The 14,974-nt window shown below is 38.5% G+C and overlaps 1 protein-coding gene across 7 annotated transcripts in view; it reads right to left on the bottom strand.

The window, feature by feature from the left end:
* Window positions 1–14,897, bottom strand: part of TUT7 (terminal uridylyl transferase 7) — a 40,844-nt gene extending 25,947 nt beyond the window's left edge. For 5 of the 7 annotated variants that reach the window (XR_011678879.1, XM_071424816.1, XM_071424817.1 and 2 more), the window contains exons 1-10: window positions 14,755–14,897; window positions 12,371–12,897; window positions 8,089–8,264; window positions 7,451–7,567; window positions 6,547–6,724; window positions 5,971–6,059; window positions 4,991–5,042; window positions 3,221–3,290; window positions 2,246–2,372; window positions 1,418–1,537 (exon numbers count right to left, since the gene is read on the bottom strand). Coding sequence is in view for 6 of the 7 variants with exons in the window: in XM_071424816.1 (XP_071280917.1) it covers window positions 1,418–1,537; window positions 2,246–2,372; window positions 3,221–3,290; window positions 4,991–5,042; window positions 5,971–6,059; window positions 6,547–6,724; window positions 7,451–7,567; window positions 8,089–8,264; window positions 12,371–12,866 (1,425 nt within the window). In the remaining variant the exon portion in view is untranslated. Of the gene's footprint in view, window positions 1–1,417; window positions 1,538–2,245; window positions 2,373–3,220; window positions 3,291–4,990; window positions 5,043–5,970; window positions 6,060–6,546; window positions 6,725–7,450; window positions 7,568–8,088; window positions 8,265–12,370; window positions 12,898–14,223; window positions 14,340–14,754 lie in introns of those variants that run through there. The other 2 variants (XM_071424815.1, XM_071424818.1) reach the window with 2 other exon arrangements.
* Window positions 14,898–14,974: the final 77 nt, after the last annotated feature.

The following is a 14,974-nucleotide window of genomic DNA, read 5'->3' as shown; positions in this document are numbered from 1 at the left end:
AGCCCAGGCATCAGCACAGGCTGGGGGTGGTTCTGCTGGAAAGCAGCTCTGTGGAGAAGGACCTGAAGGTCCAGGTGGACAGCAAGATGTCCATGATCCAGCAGTGTGCCCTGGTGGCCAAGAAAGCCAATGTTGTCCTGGGGTGCATTGGGAAAAGCAGTGCCAGCAGGGTGAGGGGGGTGATCCTGTCCTTCTACCCAGCCCAGGTGAGGCACATCTGGAGTGCTGTGTCAAGTTCTGGGCTCCTCAGGACAAGAGAGACATGGAGCTCGTTAAGGGGGTCCAGCAAAGGGCAACAAAGATAATTAAATGACTGGAGCACCTCACTTATGAGGAAAGGCTGAGGAAACTGGGCTTATTCAGCCTTGAGAAGAGGTCTTGAGAGAGAACCTCATCAATGTCTGAAGGAAGGAAGGGTGTCAAGAGGATGGATCCAGGTGGTGCTGAGCAGGAGGACAAGAGGCAAGGGCAGAAACTGATGCAAGATGTTCCACCTGAGTATGAGGAAGAACTTGAGTCAAGGTACTGTGTGGATGACCAAACACTGGAACTGATTGGCCAGAAAATTCTGTAATTCTGTGTCATGTAACCATTTCTTTGCACATTAGACAAGCATAAATATGTATCTTATAATTATATGGACATATACAACAGGACATTTTTCTTATCCAGTTCAGAAAGTGCATGTGCTTTTGAATGAGTCAGGAACGTAGTAGGTATAATTGCTAACTGAAAGGTTCTTGTAATTAGTTACAGGAAACGGAACACGTGTGCTAAACATAAGACACTGTAAGTATAAAAATGGGTGCAATGAATATAATTGAATTGGAATTCAATTATTAGAATTGAATTATTGGAGTTGTATTATGGATGTCAATCCAGAATTGGATTCATTATTGGCATCCATAATACAACTCCTGATGCATTTTGGTTTTTAAACCAAAGAAATACATGCTGTAAACTCCTAATGCGATCCCTTCTGATGGTATTAGTGCACCAGTGTGTTCCCCAACCATGGTCTATTTTTTGGAGAATTAGATGGCAAATTCCAAGATGTTGTTTTGGGATGTAGCTATGTGGATTGAGTTCTCAACAGTCTGGAGGAAAGGCTGAAAAAAATGAGGAAGTAAATTGTTGCAAAATGCATTATTCAATGCCCACCTCCCCTTATTCACAGAAGGGGCAACAGAGTGCTTAATCCAGTGACTAGGATTGTGAAATGCAACCTTACAGTCAGGCATACTAAAGTTAAGTGTAGTCTTGAATGATGATAATTCACACATGAATTCACACTTTTAAAACCTGCAGAAATGGCTTGCTTATGGCTTGCTCAGAGGAGCATAGAACTGACAGATTATATACCACCATAGGCAACTGGTCCTCTCATTTATACTAATCAGTGTAATAGTACACATACCCATGATCCCAAATAGACTGGCAGAAAGGGCTCTTTCCTCTGTTGTAGAAAGAAAATAACCATTAAAGCGAACACATAAGGTGACAAGCCTCCCTCTTCAGGACGATCAACACAGCATAACTGTAAAAACAAATTGTACAGCCATTAAAGCTTCAAGTGATACTATGAAAAATATTGTTTTAATTACTGTTCAGAAGTCACATTGAATACTACAGAAACTCAGATATCTTTCAGCTCTTACCAGATGCAATTTTTTCTCAAGGCCTGCATATTCACTGCAGTTATGGTATGCCATGCTACCATAACATTTTCAGTGTAAGAGCCCTAGGACACAGACTGGCAAAACAGACAGCATAGACCACATTTGCAAAAAATGATAGCTCCTTCTGCATAGATACAGTAGTCTTTCAATTTTTGATATTTTAATTGCAGACACATCAATTTCAAAAGTTATGTTAATTCCCAAGGTTGTTTTCATCTACAATAGAGACCAACAGTTTTTTCATTTTTTTTCATTTTTATGAGAAACTAGCAATTCCATCTCCTATACATTCCTCTGACTGGTTTGGTAATGGAGCAGGATACTTACAGTCTGCATTCCACTGAAAGAAGCTTAAAATTCCATTTTTGAAATTTAGTGGAACATTATCACACAAAAATGTACATTTTATAAATTATACTATTATTGATTTATAAAAACTTATGTCCTTATTTCAACTGTTTTTCAAGGGCTGTTTCAACAATCATTTTCTAAACGATAACTACAGGCATAATATCAAAGTTAATTCAATATTTATTCACAGATAAGGGAGTACAAATGACTCTCACCTTTGCCCAGTACCTGAAGGCAATCACTAAAGGTACAATAGTAGGTTCCAGCTTTCCAAGTGTAGCCAAATGGTTTGTTGTCAGACAAGCATTCTCATTCCCTGCACTCACTTTACAAATAAGGCCACTAAAATCCAAAAAGAAATGAAAGATCTTTAAGGTTTTGTAACATCCACAGATCAGAAAACACCTCACAGAACAGTGTAGCAGAAGGCTGTAGGGAAAGACTTGACAGCCTCTCAAAGACAGCATCTCTGCATGAAAAGCAGCATGCAATACTAATTAGATTTATAATTAGGTTGAGAATATGTGATTATAATTTTCTGTACAAGTGCTTTAATATACAATTCAAATTTAAGTATTTTTCTAATATTAATTTACTGAATTGAAAAAGTTACAGTGCTCATTTCCTTCATGAAACAAAAATGTCTTCCCACACCACACCCACCATCAGTTTCTATGCTGTTTTCACATAACATAAAATATTTTTAAACACCAAAAAATCAAGGTAGCACCAAATAACTGGTAATATTTTTATCAGTAGCTGTTCATAGAATGTTTCATGAATCTTAATTGACATTCATCAAATGGGCAAAATAAAATATTTTTCACTTTTCTCAAAATACAAGCGAAGCTAAGCAAACTGTTCTTATCCTTACAGAAATCTATAATTTCATATGGTATCTACTCTACCTATAAGAAAGGAAAGTTTCTGCTTAAGCAATAATCCCAAATGGAAGGGTAAGGGTACATGCTGGAAGCCATAATGGTTGAAGGGGTTGGGAAATACACAGCTGAGGACAGAACAACCCTTACCCTCTTATTCTAGGCTAGGAATGACTTGCCCATGAGTGTTAGTTTGTGTTTCAAGATCCATGGAACTGTAATAATTTAGTACAGAAACGTCATTTATCAGGTGGTAATATAATTTACATTGCTATATACTATTAGAACACACAAAGTGACAACCGAGACCTTTGCTTTTCTCTGCACACCACCACTGGTACTCTAGCATGGAAATCTGCATCAACTTCCGTAAAAGATTCTAAATGGGAAAAAGAAAAAGAAGAAGCCACATTAAGCATGATGTTGATAAAAAATACGTTGAACTACGTATTTTTTATCAACATCATGAAATACGTCTACCTGAACTAGAGGAGTACAGGTAGAATTTCAGCTTCTGATATAATGACTTATATTGAGAAAAATAAAGTACATGTGATAAGAAGAATATTGTCTATACATGAAGGACTGTTAGGAAAACACTGAGAAAAACCAGAACTTTTCAAAATTCATATATATACTGTAGGTAAAATTAAGGAGGTATATTTTTGTTAAGAGCTGGCTTCAGTAATTGAGGCATGCAGAGAGACCTATAACACCTATGGAACAATATTAGTGTGAAAAATAAAAAAAAAAAACCAACAGTGTTACATCACTACTATATAGAAAGAAACTTTTCCCTGGTTATCTGACAATCTTTTATGTAAATATAGAACAGGCTTTCCTACATGATATCCTTTTGCTATGCTTTTTCTCTTTTTTTTCTTATTCTTTATATCATTCAGCTGTCAGCCTCCCTAGTCCCTTCTCTTAGTGGTGCTGATTTGATCCAAACTAGACTTAATTTTTGATAAACTATGGTTTCACTGGGCCAGGAGGGGAGGAAACTGTCAAACAATTTTAGATACTTTACTCAAAAATTCTGAAATGACAATATTTTTGTGATATTACTTAGCCAACTGGACACCTAATTTCACTGAAAATTATCTTGCTTTTGCAGCTGAGGCACATCAAACATTTAATACTCTATTCTTGTATCTTCTCACTCACAGAGAAGACTCTGCACAACATGTTAATGCAAATATTACTTGCTTTTGTGATACAACAGTGATCCTAATTTCTTATGAGATCTGGGTCTTCTTCCTCTAATCAAACTTAAAAATAACCCCATTCTCAAAGACCATAATGGTCCAGATAATAAAATGCACATACAATGATGGTGGGGATGCCACTGCGAAAATCTAGGTCAGTAAACAGACATGTTTTGAATCATATGGTGTGGTTTCCCATCTGTGGGCATAAAGCAAGGCAAGAAAACAGTGAAACTACTTTTTGCAATCTGCATTTAAAAATAATAGAGTTTTCCTCCCCCCTGCCCAATATTTTCTTTTTTTTTCTTGTCTGCATATGCTTGAATTGGTTTGAGTTAGGGCAGTTTCTTAAAGGATCTTAAACTTTATTTCCTTGTATTAATGCGCAGAGCTAAGCTATCTGAAAAAACCCATGTGCCTGTATGCAGTCATCAAGGCCATCATGTGCACTGACAGACACGTGCAGGTAATTACAGGAAAAGAGACCACAATGTGAAAGTACATTACTGGGTTTCTGTTACGTATGTTAAAGAACTTTGGCTGCTTTCTGTACAAGGAATGGCTAATAGAGCAGGCGGGGAAGGACAGCAGAGTCTACCTCACGTGTAATGACATCTTCACTCATAATGTAGAAGAAAGCCTCCCTAGAAATTTCTCACATCATCAAAAATAAGAGGACTTCAGCCCTTGTAATAATGAATGTCAAACCAAAAGTAGTTTTCCTAATGTATTCTTTTCTGCAGTATTATTCAGTCTCATATCTTTCTAAAAAACAAATAGCATGTGATACACCTGCTCAGCAGAGGTGAAATTCAACAATACTAAACAGGAATAGTTTAACGAAATTGACAAGGCAGCAATTTTTTCTTACCACTGTTCTGGAGACTTTCTTGCACAATTAAGAGAACATCTGGTTGAGTCATCTGTCAATAAAAGGAATAAAGCTGGTTTTGTATCAACCACCTGTCAAGAGAGTGATTTTCTACAACTCAAATTTAAAACCACCTCTACATGTACTTCACTATTATTAAGTTGCATCAAAAGGAACATGAGCTCTGCTTGCTTTGAAGGAAATTGTTCCTGAAGTTTTTTCCTCTATCAAAGATTTGGTTATGGTAAGAAAACCCCCATCAACAGAATTATTGTTTCAGTGTGCTTAAATATCACTGCATTCTGACACAGTGGACCTACATCATGTTAAAGACTGGAATTATGACTTTTTAGAATTCTATGCACTTTATGAACTTAGATCATTCTCGGTTTCCTAAAGGAAATGTTAAATTCTAACAATGTGACTGCCAAATCAACTACAGAATGAGTAAGTTTAAGTATGGAATCATGTCCTTAATTCCTTTTCAATGTTCAAGCACAGAGACGCATAAAAACAATTAACATGACAAATAAAAACCTTAAATTACTCCACATACAAATAACCATGAGTTTCATGGCTCAGATATAACCTAGTAGTCAAAATGTGCATATGTGAATATATCAGTACAAAGCCAGGATCAGTACTGAAACAAAATCACAGAAGTGTTATTTTTTCCAGCTGTTAGAGAATATAAATAATCATCTGTCTCAGAGGATTGCTAGAGTACAGATGTTTTAAGTGTTTTCAGAAGAAGTTTCAACAAAACACAAAGATGTATTACACTGCCTGATGACTACTGTTCTATGAAGAATGTTATTTTAAGACCAGACTGCCTCTGTTTTACCCAAGGGGCTTTTATAATAAGTGTTACTACCACACTATAAAAATATATTTACAATATAGTCTACATGAAGATGCAAAACCCCAAAAAACCACATTCAAAACCACTAACACATACTTAATAAAATGGCCTTACTTACATTGGCAGGAAACTGGGTATCTATGTTTAAGTCTGAAGTTTTGAAGCCAAATCTGCTATAGGAGGAGCCATATAATCTTAATGAACACTCTGCAACAAAAAGAATTATACTTCATTTACACTATGCCTAACTCTAAGTCTGTAGCTACTTACAGCATTGCTAATAGATCTTAAACCTACACCTGGTTTTGGTAAGCACAGGAAAAGAAAAAAGGTCTTCAAAGCCCTGAACTGTTACTAAATCCTGCCTCCCATGCTATTGTTGGTAAAGGCTTATCATGAAGGTCAAATCCTTCCCACATCCTTTTTATCTTCACTTTTTACTACAGGCCTGTTTGGGTCACGAAGACCATTGTAATTTAATTCTGGAACAGGTTTATATTGCTACATCAAGTTGTTCAACCGACTAGTAACTAAACATGCTGTTTTAGAATTTAGAGAGCCAAGGTTTTTAATTCAGTTTTCATTTCATAAGCTGTTGGGGATTTTTTTTGGTTGATTTCTTTTTTGTTCAGTTTTTGTTGTTATTTTGCTTTTAATAAGTTGGCATATCTAGCACTTAAATTGCAAATAATACCTGGCAATTTTTGACGCAGCAAGTTTTCCATCATTGTTTTAATGTTAAGCCTTTCTTCTAGATCTTCATTACTTAAGCCAAACTCCTGCACAACATTTTCAATAGCAACACCAATAGCTTGTATCTGGGAAGGCGTTGGAGGAGGAAGAGCAGTCAGCAGTTCTTCTTCTTGCTTTTCCTTTCAAGATAAGACCAATGTTTTAATGAGTTTCGTGAGTTGCTTTACATGCTAAAATGAATGCCAACAACTCATCCCATGTAATACCACCACCACAAATTTTCCAGGTAATGTAGATAATTGGAAGCAATAAAGAATCTGATACTCCAGGAGGCTTCAGTAACATTCAGAGATATATATATGTATATGTATTTGGCACATTTAAAAAAAAAATCACCAATTCTTTCAACACCTATGAAGTGTGAAAAGGCAGGAGCTAAAGAGGAAGAAACAGAAAATCTGCATAAGACATATTTTTGTCCACTTCAAGCAGAGAAAGTAGATGTTAAAAAAAAAGGTAAAATTGATGTTATGCTGGAAGTTATTTTGAAGCTTATGCTCAAAACAAACCTATTTCCTTTACATATAAACAAATCTGTAATACTCCACAGGTGCTTAATTTTTGCAGTATTTCTGAACTGAAATATTAATTCTGACATATAAGCTATAGCTTCTAATTCTTCCATACCAACTTTATTTGCTTATTCCTACTGCTCATTGCAAAGTCCAGGTCCCAAGCTTACTGTTTTCATTAGTATCACTATACAACAGATTTTAAAAAGATTGAAACATGGTAAAAGCTAAATGTGGAATGGTTTTAAGAGTAGTGCAGTTTCATAATTTTTAATGGGGTAACAAAGGTTTCATTAAACTACAATTTATACTTTTTTCTTGGGCTAAACTCACCTTTAAGCTTTTCTTGTGTCTTTTTTCTTTAATATGCTTATGAGCAAAAGCCACTGACTCAATCAGAACATCACACAACTTGCAGGTATATTTTGCTGATGGGTAGCTTCGAGGTTGCTAAAATAAAGATAGTAAAAAAACACCCTTAAAATAGATATAAAAGTACTATTTTCACTTCATTCAGTACTCTCGCTAAGTTCAATGGATTAACTCTGAAATGTATACTCACTCACTTTAGCTTTCTTCACTTCTTGCCATCAAAAAGTTTGCACATCAAATATAATGTCAGAAGAATGATATCATATCAATCACACCCAACACCTTATCGTTTACAGGAGAAAATACCCAATGCCCATGGAAGAATATATTAATTGAAGAAACAACTACTCCAGCAATTTAATTAAGATCTGATGTAATTTCAAGAACTAAAGGAGCAGCCATTTTTTTGAGCTTGAACTGTTAGCAATGTTTTAGCAAAAAACCCCAAAAGGAAAACCCTCTTTTTTCTACCATTCATTAACAGCAATATCGTTACTTAAATTCTGTAACTAAACTTCTGTAACTAAGTGTACCATCTAGAATATACAAAAGTGCAAAAAATAGGAGAGGTCTATCTGTACAAGTAAAGACAGCAGCACCTTCTTCAGTCTATAAATGTAGTCTCGTTTCAAGCGTTCTTCAGCTTGCTGCAGTCCCAGAAGTTCTTTTGCTGACAGCACAGATTCATCTATGACTGGATCTTCCACTTCATCATGATCACACTCATTTTTTCTCGTTCTTCTCAATCTTCTTGGTTTTCTAAGCTTCTTCATTTCTTATAAAGAATTTTGAGAGGAAACATGTCAAATAACTGCAGATTGCCACACAGCATTTAATTTTTTTTTTCCTTAATTAACATTCTACTTGAGAGTCAAAGAAAGCACAATGCACCTACCTGGTTTGGTTTCACAATTTGTCCTGTGCAAGTTGGATAATGATAAGTGTATACTAGTATCACAATCTATAGTACCTTTGTCCCAAACTACAAATAAATAAATTAATTTGTTCCACTGAAGAAAATTACCTTATTTAGATACTTCTGTTAAAACTGGCAAAAAAAAAATAGAACTAAATGCAATAGATACACCTGTATGTCATTACACCGATAATACAGAATATGTCCAAAGATTTTGGGATGCCTGGCTAGGCTTTGGTAGACAAATAAGCTAGACTAAAAGTATGACAGAATTAAAAAGTGTAGTCCAATTTGAATGATTTATATGACCTAGTAGCACTCTGGTATGGCACTGTTGTGGCTTAGCTCATATATGACAATTTATTAACAAAGAATTATTACCACTGATAATGTAATTTACCTTTCAGCTAAACCAGTATATGGATCAGTACTACCTTCACAATATTAAATAAACAAGTGGAAAAAAGTAAGCACCACTGCTGGCTACAGAGTCTAAAGAATGGACTTGCTAAGTATGTGCATATTGCTTTAATAAAGATGTAAAACTGTCATCATTATTATAATAATAAGGCTTAAAAAGCTTGCTGTGTTTACAGCAAAAGGTCTGGAACAAATTAAGCTAAATACCACTTCTACTTTTAAGCAAATTTTTGAAGTAGAAGCTGCTATTGACCCAAAGCCAACACCTGTAAAATTCATCTCAGGAATAAATATACACATCAGATTTTCACACCTTGCCTTTCACTTGTACAGCTATACAGGATGTCCCAATGCCTGGGATTTCTAAAGTTCCCTTCTTCTAAGGAAGTTTATGCCACTTCCTTAGACTCCCAAACTTTTATCATAGCATGAGGATTTAATTTGTAGTAATTAAAAAAAGCAAAAAAAAACCCCTCCTCTTCCAAATACCTTTAAAAAATTTCTTTCTCATGACCACAATTTTTGTCTCTAATGACTGGCAAAAGGGTAGCAACAGAGTTGTGTATTTGTGACCAGTTATTTGATTCAGTTCACTATGCAGCATGCATGTATTAGTGGTGTAAACAGTATCAGGGCAAAGATGGTAATATAATTTCTTTCTTTCAGCAGTAGCACAAGTTTAAGCAGCAATAAAGAGAGTTTAGGCCTAACTGAGTGTAGAAGCAGTACTCCAAAGGAATCTCTAGGGAGCAGAAATAGAAGTCCGAACTTCTGAACCTTCCCCACATGCTACATTTTTGCATCGACACTTCTGCTGAAATTCCTAAGATGGGCCACATCTGTTTCACTACATTTTTTAACTAATCAGTGTGGATAGAACTTGGAGGTATATATCAATGTTCTCACAGAAAAGCCTGTGACAACTACCTACTTATCAATTATTTCAGTAGCCACCAAGTAACTTAAAAAAAATTTACAAACTAAATAAATACCTCTAATATTTGGTAGGTACAACAGTGACAATCTAATTATAGGTTAATGATTAAATAAAGTACTAAAGACTAGTGTCTGAGAGATTTGGTAAGCTTCCTTATGAGCTACAATAAAAAAAAGACATGAAGGCAATGAAAAGGACAACTGCACAAAATATTTCAAGTAAATGCTAGAAGAAACATTTTCAGTAATTTTGCTACTTGACACAGAACTTCTGAAGGGACCGCAAGAGGTGAGCTATACTATGCCTGTGCTTCACAGCAGGATGAAACGAACTCTGTCAAATCTGAGCAATGCTCACCTAACCTGTTCTTAAAGGCTTTCAAGTACCTTTTCCATGAGCTGTCCAGACAACCTCTCCAGAACCTCCCTAGCTTTACCTTTAGAAACTTGACCTTTATTCCTCATCTGAATCTTTCTTGCTCAATTTTAGGCCCATTGCTTTGTGTCCCATCTACTGGAAAGAAACAATATAGTTTACTACATCAGCTTTTTACAGCTTCCTACACAGACGATTGTTAATATGCCTCCCTACCCTCTTCATTTTGCAGAAATATTGGGCATTGTTTACAGTTTGAATAGCTTCTGTTTCCTACATATCTTGACAACCTTCTTGCTTTTCTTTGCACGGCTTCCATTTTATTCATACAAGTGGGGTGTCAAAACTAGATGGAGGACTACTCAGAAAAAGGGGTACTTCAGACTGTGAGCCATTTTTCATGTCTCACAACCCCATGATAATGACTACTCATTATCATCTTCTGATTCACTATCACTTCAGATTCTTCTCCAAAAAAATATTACTTTATGGTAACTTTTCCTCCTTTATTTGTACAGCTAATATTCCGCCTTAAACAACGGCATTTACATATCCTTTGTATTTCATCCTATATGTAGGTCATTTCTCCAACTGTGCAAAGTTATTTCAATCGACCTTCCTGCTTTCCAGCATTCCATTCCTACCAGCTCCACAGCATATTCAATTTTCAGAGCACACTATTAATAGGTCTGCTGTCTTCATTCATCATTGCAGTAGTATAACAAACATTGAATGGAATAGAATCCTCACTCACTAGATGTTCATTCACTACTTTCTTTAACTGACAAAATCTTCAGTAGTTTCTGAGTATAGTTACCTAATTAGCTCTGCAAGTCTCTTACATTAATTGAATCCAGACAATTTTCCACTAGTTTACTTACAGAACTGTCACATAAGAGTATCCAAAGTAGTACAGTACTAGTACAAGCAACACCTACCAACTGCCTTTCCCATGTCCACAGGGGACTGATGCCTATTTTAAATAAAAAAATTAGGGCTTGGCATACCTTTAGTAAAAAATGCATACTTACTACTTCTTATCTTTGTTACCTTTCAAATGCTTACAGTATATTATTTGTTCCAAATCTGACCCCCAAGATTTAAACTGCACACCAATTATTGTAATTCCTCTTTTAAGAGACACATGCCCATTCCTGTAATCGGTAGCTCACTTCTCTCAAGTTCTCAAGTATAATTGCCAGTGGTTCCAAAAATCTATTTCGGTGAGTTCCTGAAGTTTCACAGAAAAAAGTCCATTACATCCAGTAAAAGAAGAAACTAAAGAAAACTTTAACTGAAGAAAAAATCTGTGAAAACATCCTGCTCTCTCCTCATGAGAGAGATGAGGCTGAGCTGTGTGCAGCTTACTTCTAACAATGAGAGACCCTGGGAATCTGTTCGCAGTTTCTTTTTAGTGACAGCTTACTAGCTTTCCCACAGGAAAGGACATTTAATTGCTGGACTTCCTAGTGTCAACCAGCCAGAGCTCTTCTTCTCAGCAGAGGGTCTGATCACTATTGTCTTTGGCTCCCACTCAAATAAAATAAGACAGGTTTCTTGTCAACTGGCATTCCATGCTAGCAGCATCACACACAAGTTATATTCTCTATATTATTTAAGCTTCCTCTTTCTGCTTTACTTGCATTCAATGAAAATACTATTGTATCAATCACTTCACCCTCCCTTAGGGCTGTCGTTCCTGACATTTCAATGCTTTGGGTTTGTACTCTGAGTATTAGTGCCAACTGCTCACAGGGAAGTTAAATATATACGAAGAACTAGACTCATGTTACTGCTGTACTGAGTTCTCACAACACTGACACGGCATTGCCTTCAATCTTCAACACATTGTTAAAGACCTCATTGGAAGCTCCAAAAATCTGACCCTGTTATCAGCTTAATTGAAAGATCTCTCACCAGCCTTGACAGATCCATCAAATTGTATGGGAAAAACAACAAACAGGGACACTACACAGATGCTGCAATCTACTTACTCCTATCACTCACAGGCTAAACTATAAAGACAACACAATCTATAAAACAAGTTCTGTATTATTTGCTGTAACAATTTGTCTGAAGTGCTAGAAGTACAGAACAGTCAATAGTTTGCAATACATGACAGAACAAAACCACTTTTTTGCTTTAATAGTGAATCTTGAAATTTTACTTTTCAGTAACACATGTAGTAAGCTACTTTACTGGATAGCTATGCAAAACAAAGAAATGTGATTACCAGAACTTCCTTTCTGCATGTCCGGCACATCTTTGCTCATTAAATCTTCCTGAAGTTGTCGTCTTACATTTCTGTTTCCAGAACCTTCAACCTCGTGAAAAGAGTCCTTTCTTGTCCTGCCATGCCCAGGAATCCAGGCAGCAGAACGGTACTCTCTCCAGGTGTCAGAAGTACCATGGTGATCATCAGATCCCCACTTCTTCATGTGGTCTCTTTGGATATCACTTAACTTTGACCCTTGACAGTAAGCTGTGTTTTTAAGCGAATTTGGGCTACTCAAAACACTTCGTGGCCCTCGCCTGGGACTGCTTCCATAATGACCTGGAGATCCCTTTTTCTTTTGCAGGCTGGTATCTATTTTATTGCTACAGCCACTTCCATATTCATCCATGACTTGGTAGCCTATCTGTAAGGGACTTTCTTTTAATTCTTCTGGATACAAAGTTTCCTGTTCCTTATTTTGTTTGGCAAAGCAAGGTTTTGCAGCATCTCCCATGGTTATTGCTGTTCAATTCAGCGATTCCCACCTAGAAATCAAAAAGTTAAAAGCTGTATTTTAAAACCAATCAAGGAATGAACACTGGGTATTAACTGCTATGGAAATCTCAACAATCAAAGCCCTGGATTAAACCAAGGCAAGAAAAGGCACTCCAAAACTCAGCTAGGTCTCTTGTCTTAGTATGTCTTAACACCTGTGGGTGGCTTATAAAATGTAGAGACAGCCTATGGCTTTTCCAGGCCCTAGGGTCTTTAGAACAGATAGAAAATTTTAAGAGTCTACATCAGCCTCAGCTTAGCACAGGAAAGCTTTGGAAGAATGGTTGAAGGAAGCAAAAAAGGACGGAAGGATGGCCCCAAGGCCATTCTACATATCAGAATATTCTTCTTTGCCTACAGTAGACACTGTTAACCTTGTTAGGAATGAAAATTGTGATCATCAGAAGACAGGCAGATGCGAAGTTAAGTTGCAATATAGTTATGAGGCAAGTATGATACAGTGACTTAGAAACAATGTGCTCTCCTGCACATTTTAGGCAGACCATCACTCAGTATTAAGCACTCCTATTTCATATTATTTTAGCATTGTCTAAAACATCTAGACCACTGAATTGCTTGCACATCCATCCCCCTTTCTTAATGCAAAACACTCCCCCAGAGGTCTAACTCCAATGCTGTCAATAAACCATGTGGACTTTGAAAAGGAAACTACAGGAAGAGACTATGTAAAACATGTTAAGTGGCAGTGGTCTTCTCAACACTGAGTATTTTATGATTTAAATATAGACACATACAACCAAACAAAACAGATTTTCTCTTTCAAAATACACATATATTCTCAAGAATGCAGATAAAACTGTAAAGAGCATTTTCAAGCACCTAAATATCACAAAATGTCTTTCTGTTATGATTAATATGGGAGTAGGGTACCTGATTTTTCACATTTTAATTTTTTTTAAGTTCTGCAGGCCACAAAGGCACTCTTAAGAAACTCAGTGTCTGCATTTTACTGAGGCTTTTAGTGTTTATGACCCTCTTAAAATGAAGGTAGTTTTTTGGTCCCACACAAGCAACAAAACGAACAGGATTCCTGTCCTAAAGAACAGTATTTTACCCAGTTATGTACATCTCTGGTAATGAAGCTGCTCCAACTAAGAGCGGAAAGAAAAGTTTCAAACGCACGAAGTGCACTTGATTCCTATTTTAGGCAAGAAACGCTGTCAAACCCGAATTTCAGAGTGACCTAAACCCAGCCTGTTTTAGAGTCATCCCCAGCAGCAACGCCCACACCCTGCCGCCAGGCTGGATGGCGACACGTCCCTGCACGGGAAGGAAACAGAAAAGTCAAAGTTTACGTTCGTCTCCGGCTCCGGACCGCGACTGGAGGTGCGAGCCTGGTGTGGGCAGGGGGCTGCCCTGGGGGGTCAGCGGCGTCGCAGACGGGCAGGACACGGCTGCCAGCGGGGCCTGCAGCATCGGGCAGCGCCGCCCAGGCTGCCGGCGGGACCCAGGCGCAGGGGTTGGGACACCGGCACAGGGAACACACTACGGCAGGCGGGCCAGGGCTCCCTTGCCGCCACGCTGCAGCTCCCGACTCACTTCTCCTCCGCCTCCCACAGGCTAACGAGGGTCCCTGGCCCCCTCCTGTCGAGCCCCGACTCCGGTGGAGGGACTGCGGCGCAGCATAACCCAAACCTGCCGCCTCAGCCGGACACAGCCCACGAGCAGAGGGGCCGCGGTAGGACCAGGCACGAGGGGACCGAGAGATGTAGGGAGGGAGAGAGGGAGGAAAAGGGGCGAGCGAGGGGCACAGGCCGCCGGTGGACACCGCCCGCCGCCGGGAAAGGCCTCGGCCCGCCGCCGGCCGCCAAGAGAAGGGCACTCACCGCCCGCTACCGCCGGGCCGCCCGCCGCCCAGAGCTCGCCATTGTGGCGCGACGGAAGCAGCACTGCTCCCCCGGCGCGCCCGACCCACGCGAGGCTTCCGGCAGAGCGGGCGGGCCCGCCCTCCGTGCCCGGTGGGGCGGGGCGGGGCGGGACAGGGCCGGGCGCGGGGGTGGAGCCGGCCCGGCGGGCCTGGAAAGCGTGCGTGGCCGAGCACCGACG

This window comes from Agelaius tricolor, unplaced genomic scaffold (assembly GCF_023055355.1).
Source record: "Agelaius tricolor isolate 1412-34295 unplaced genomic scaffold, bAgeTri1.0.p SCAF_4, whole genome shotgun sequence".
Classification (NCBI taxonomy): domain Eukaryota; kingdom Metazoa; phylum Chordata; class Aves; order Passeriformes; family Icteridae; genus Agelaius; species Agelaius tricolor.
The sequence above is the reverse complement of the archived record's forward strand: the minus strand, read 5'-3'. Positions and strand labels throughout refer to the sequence as shown.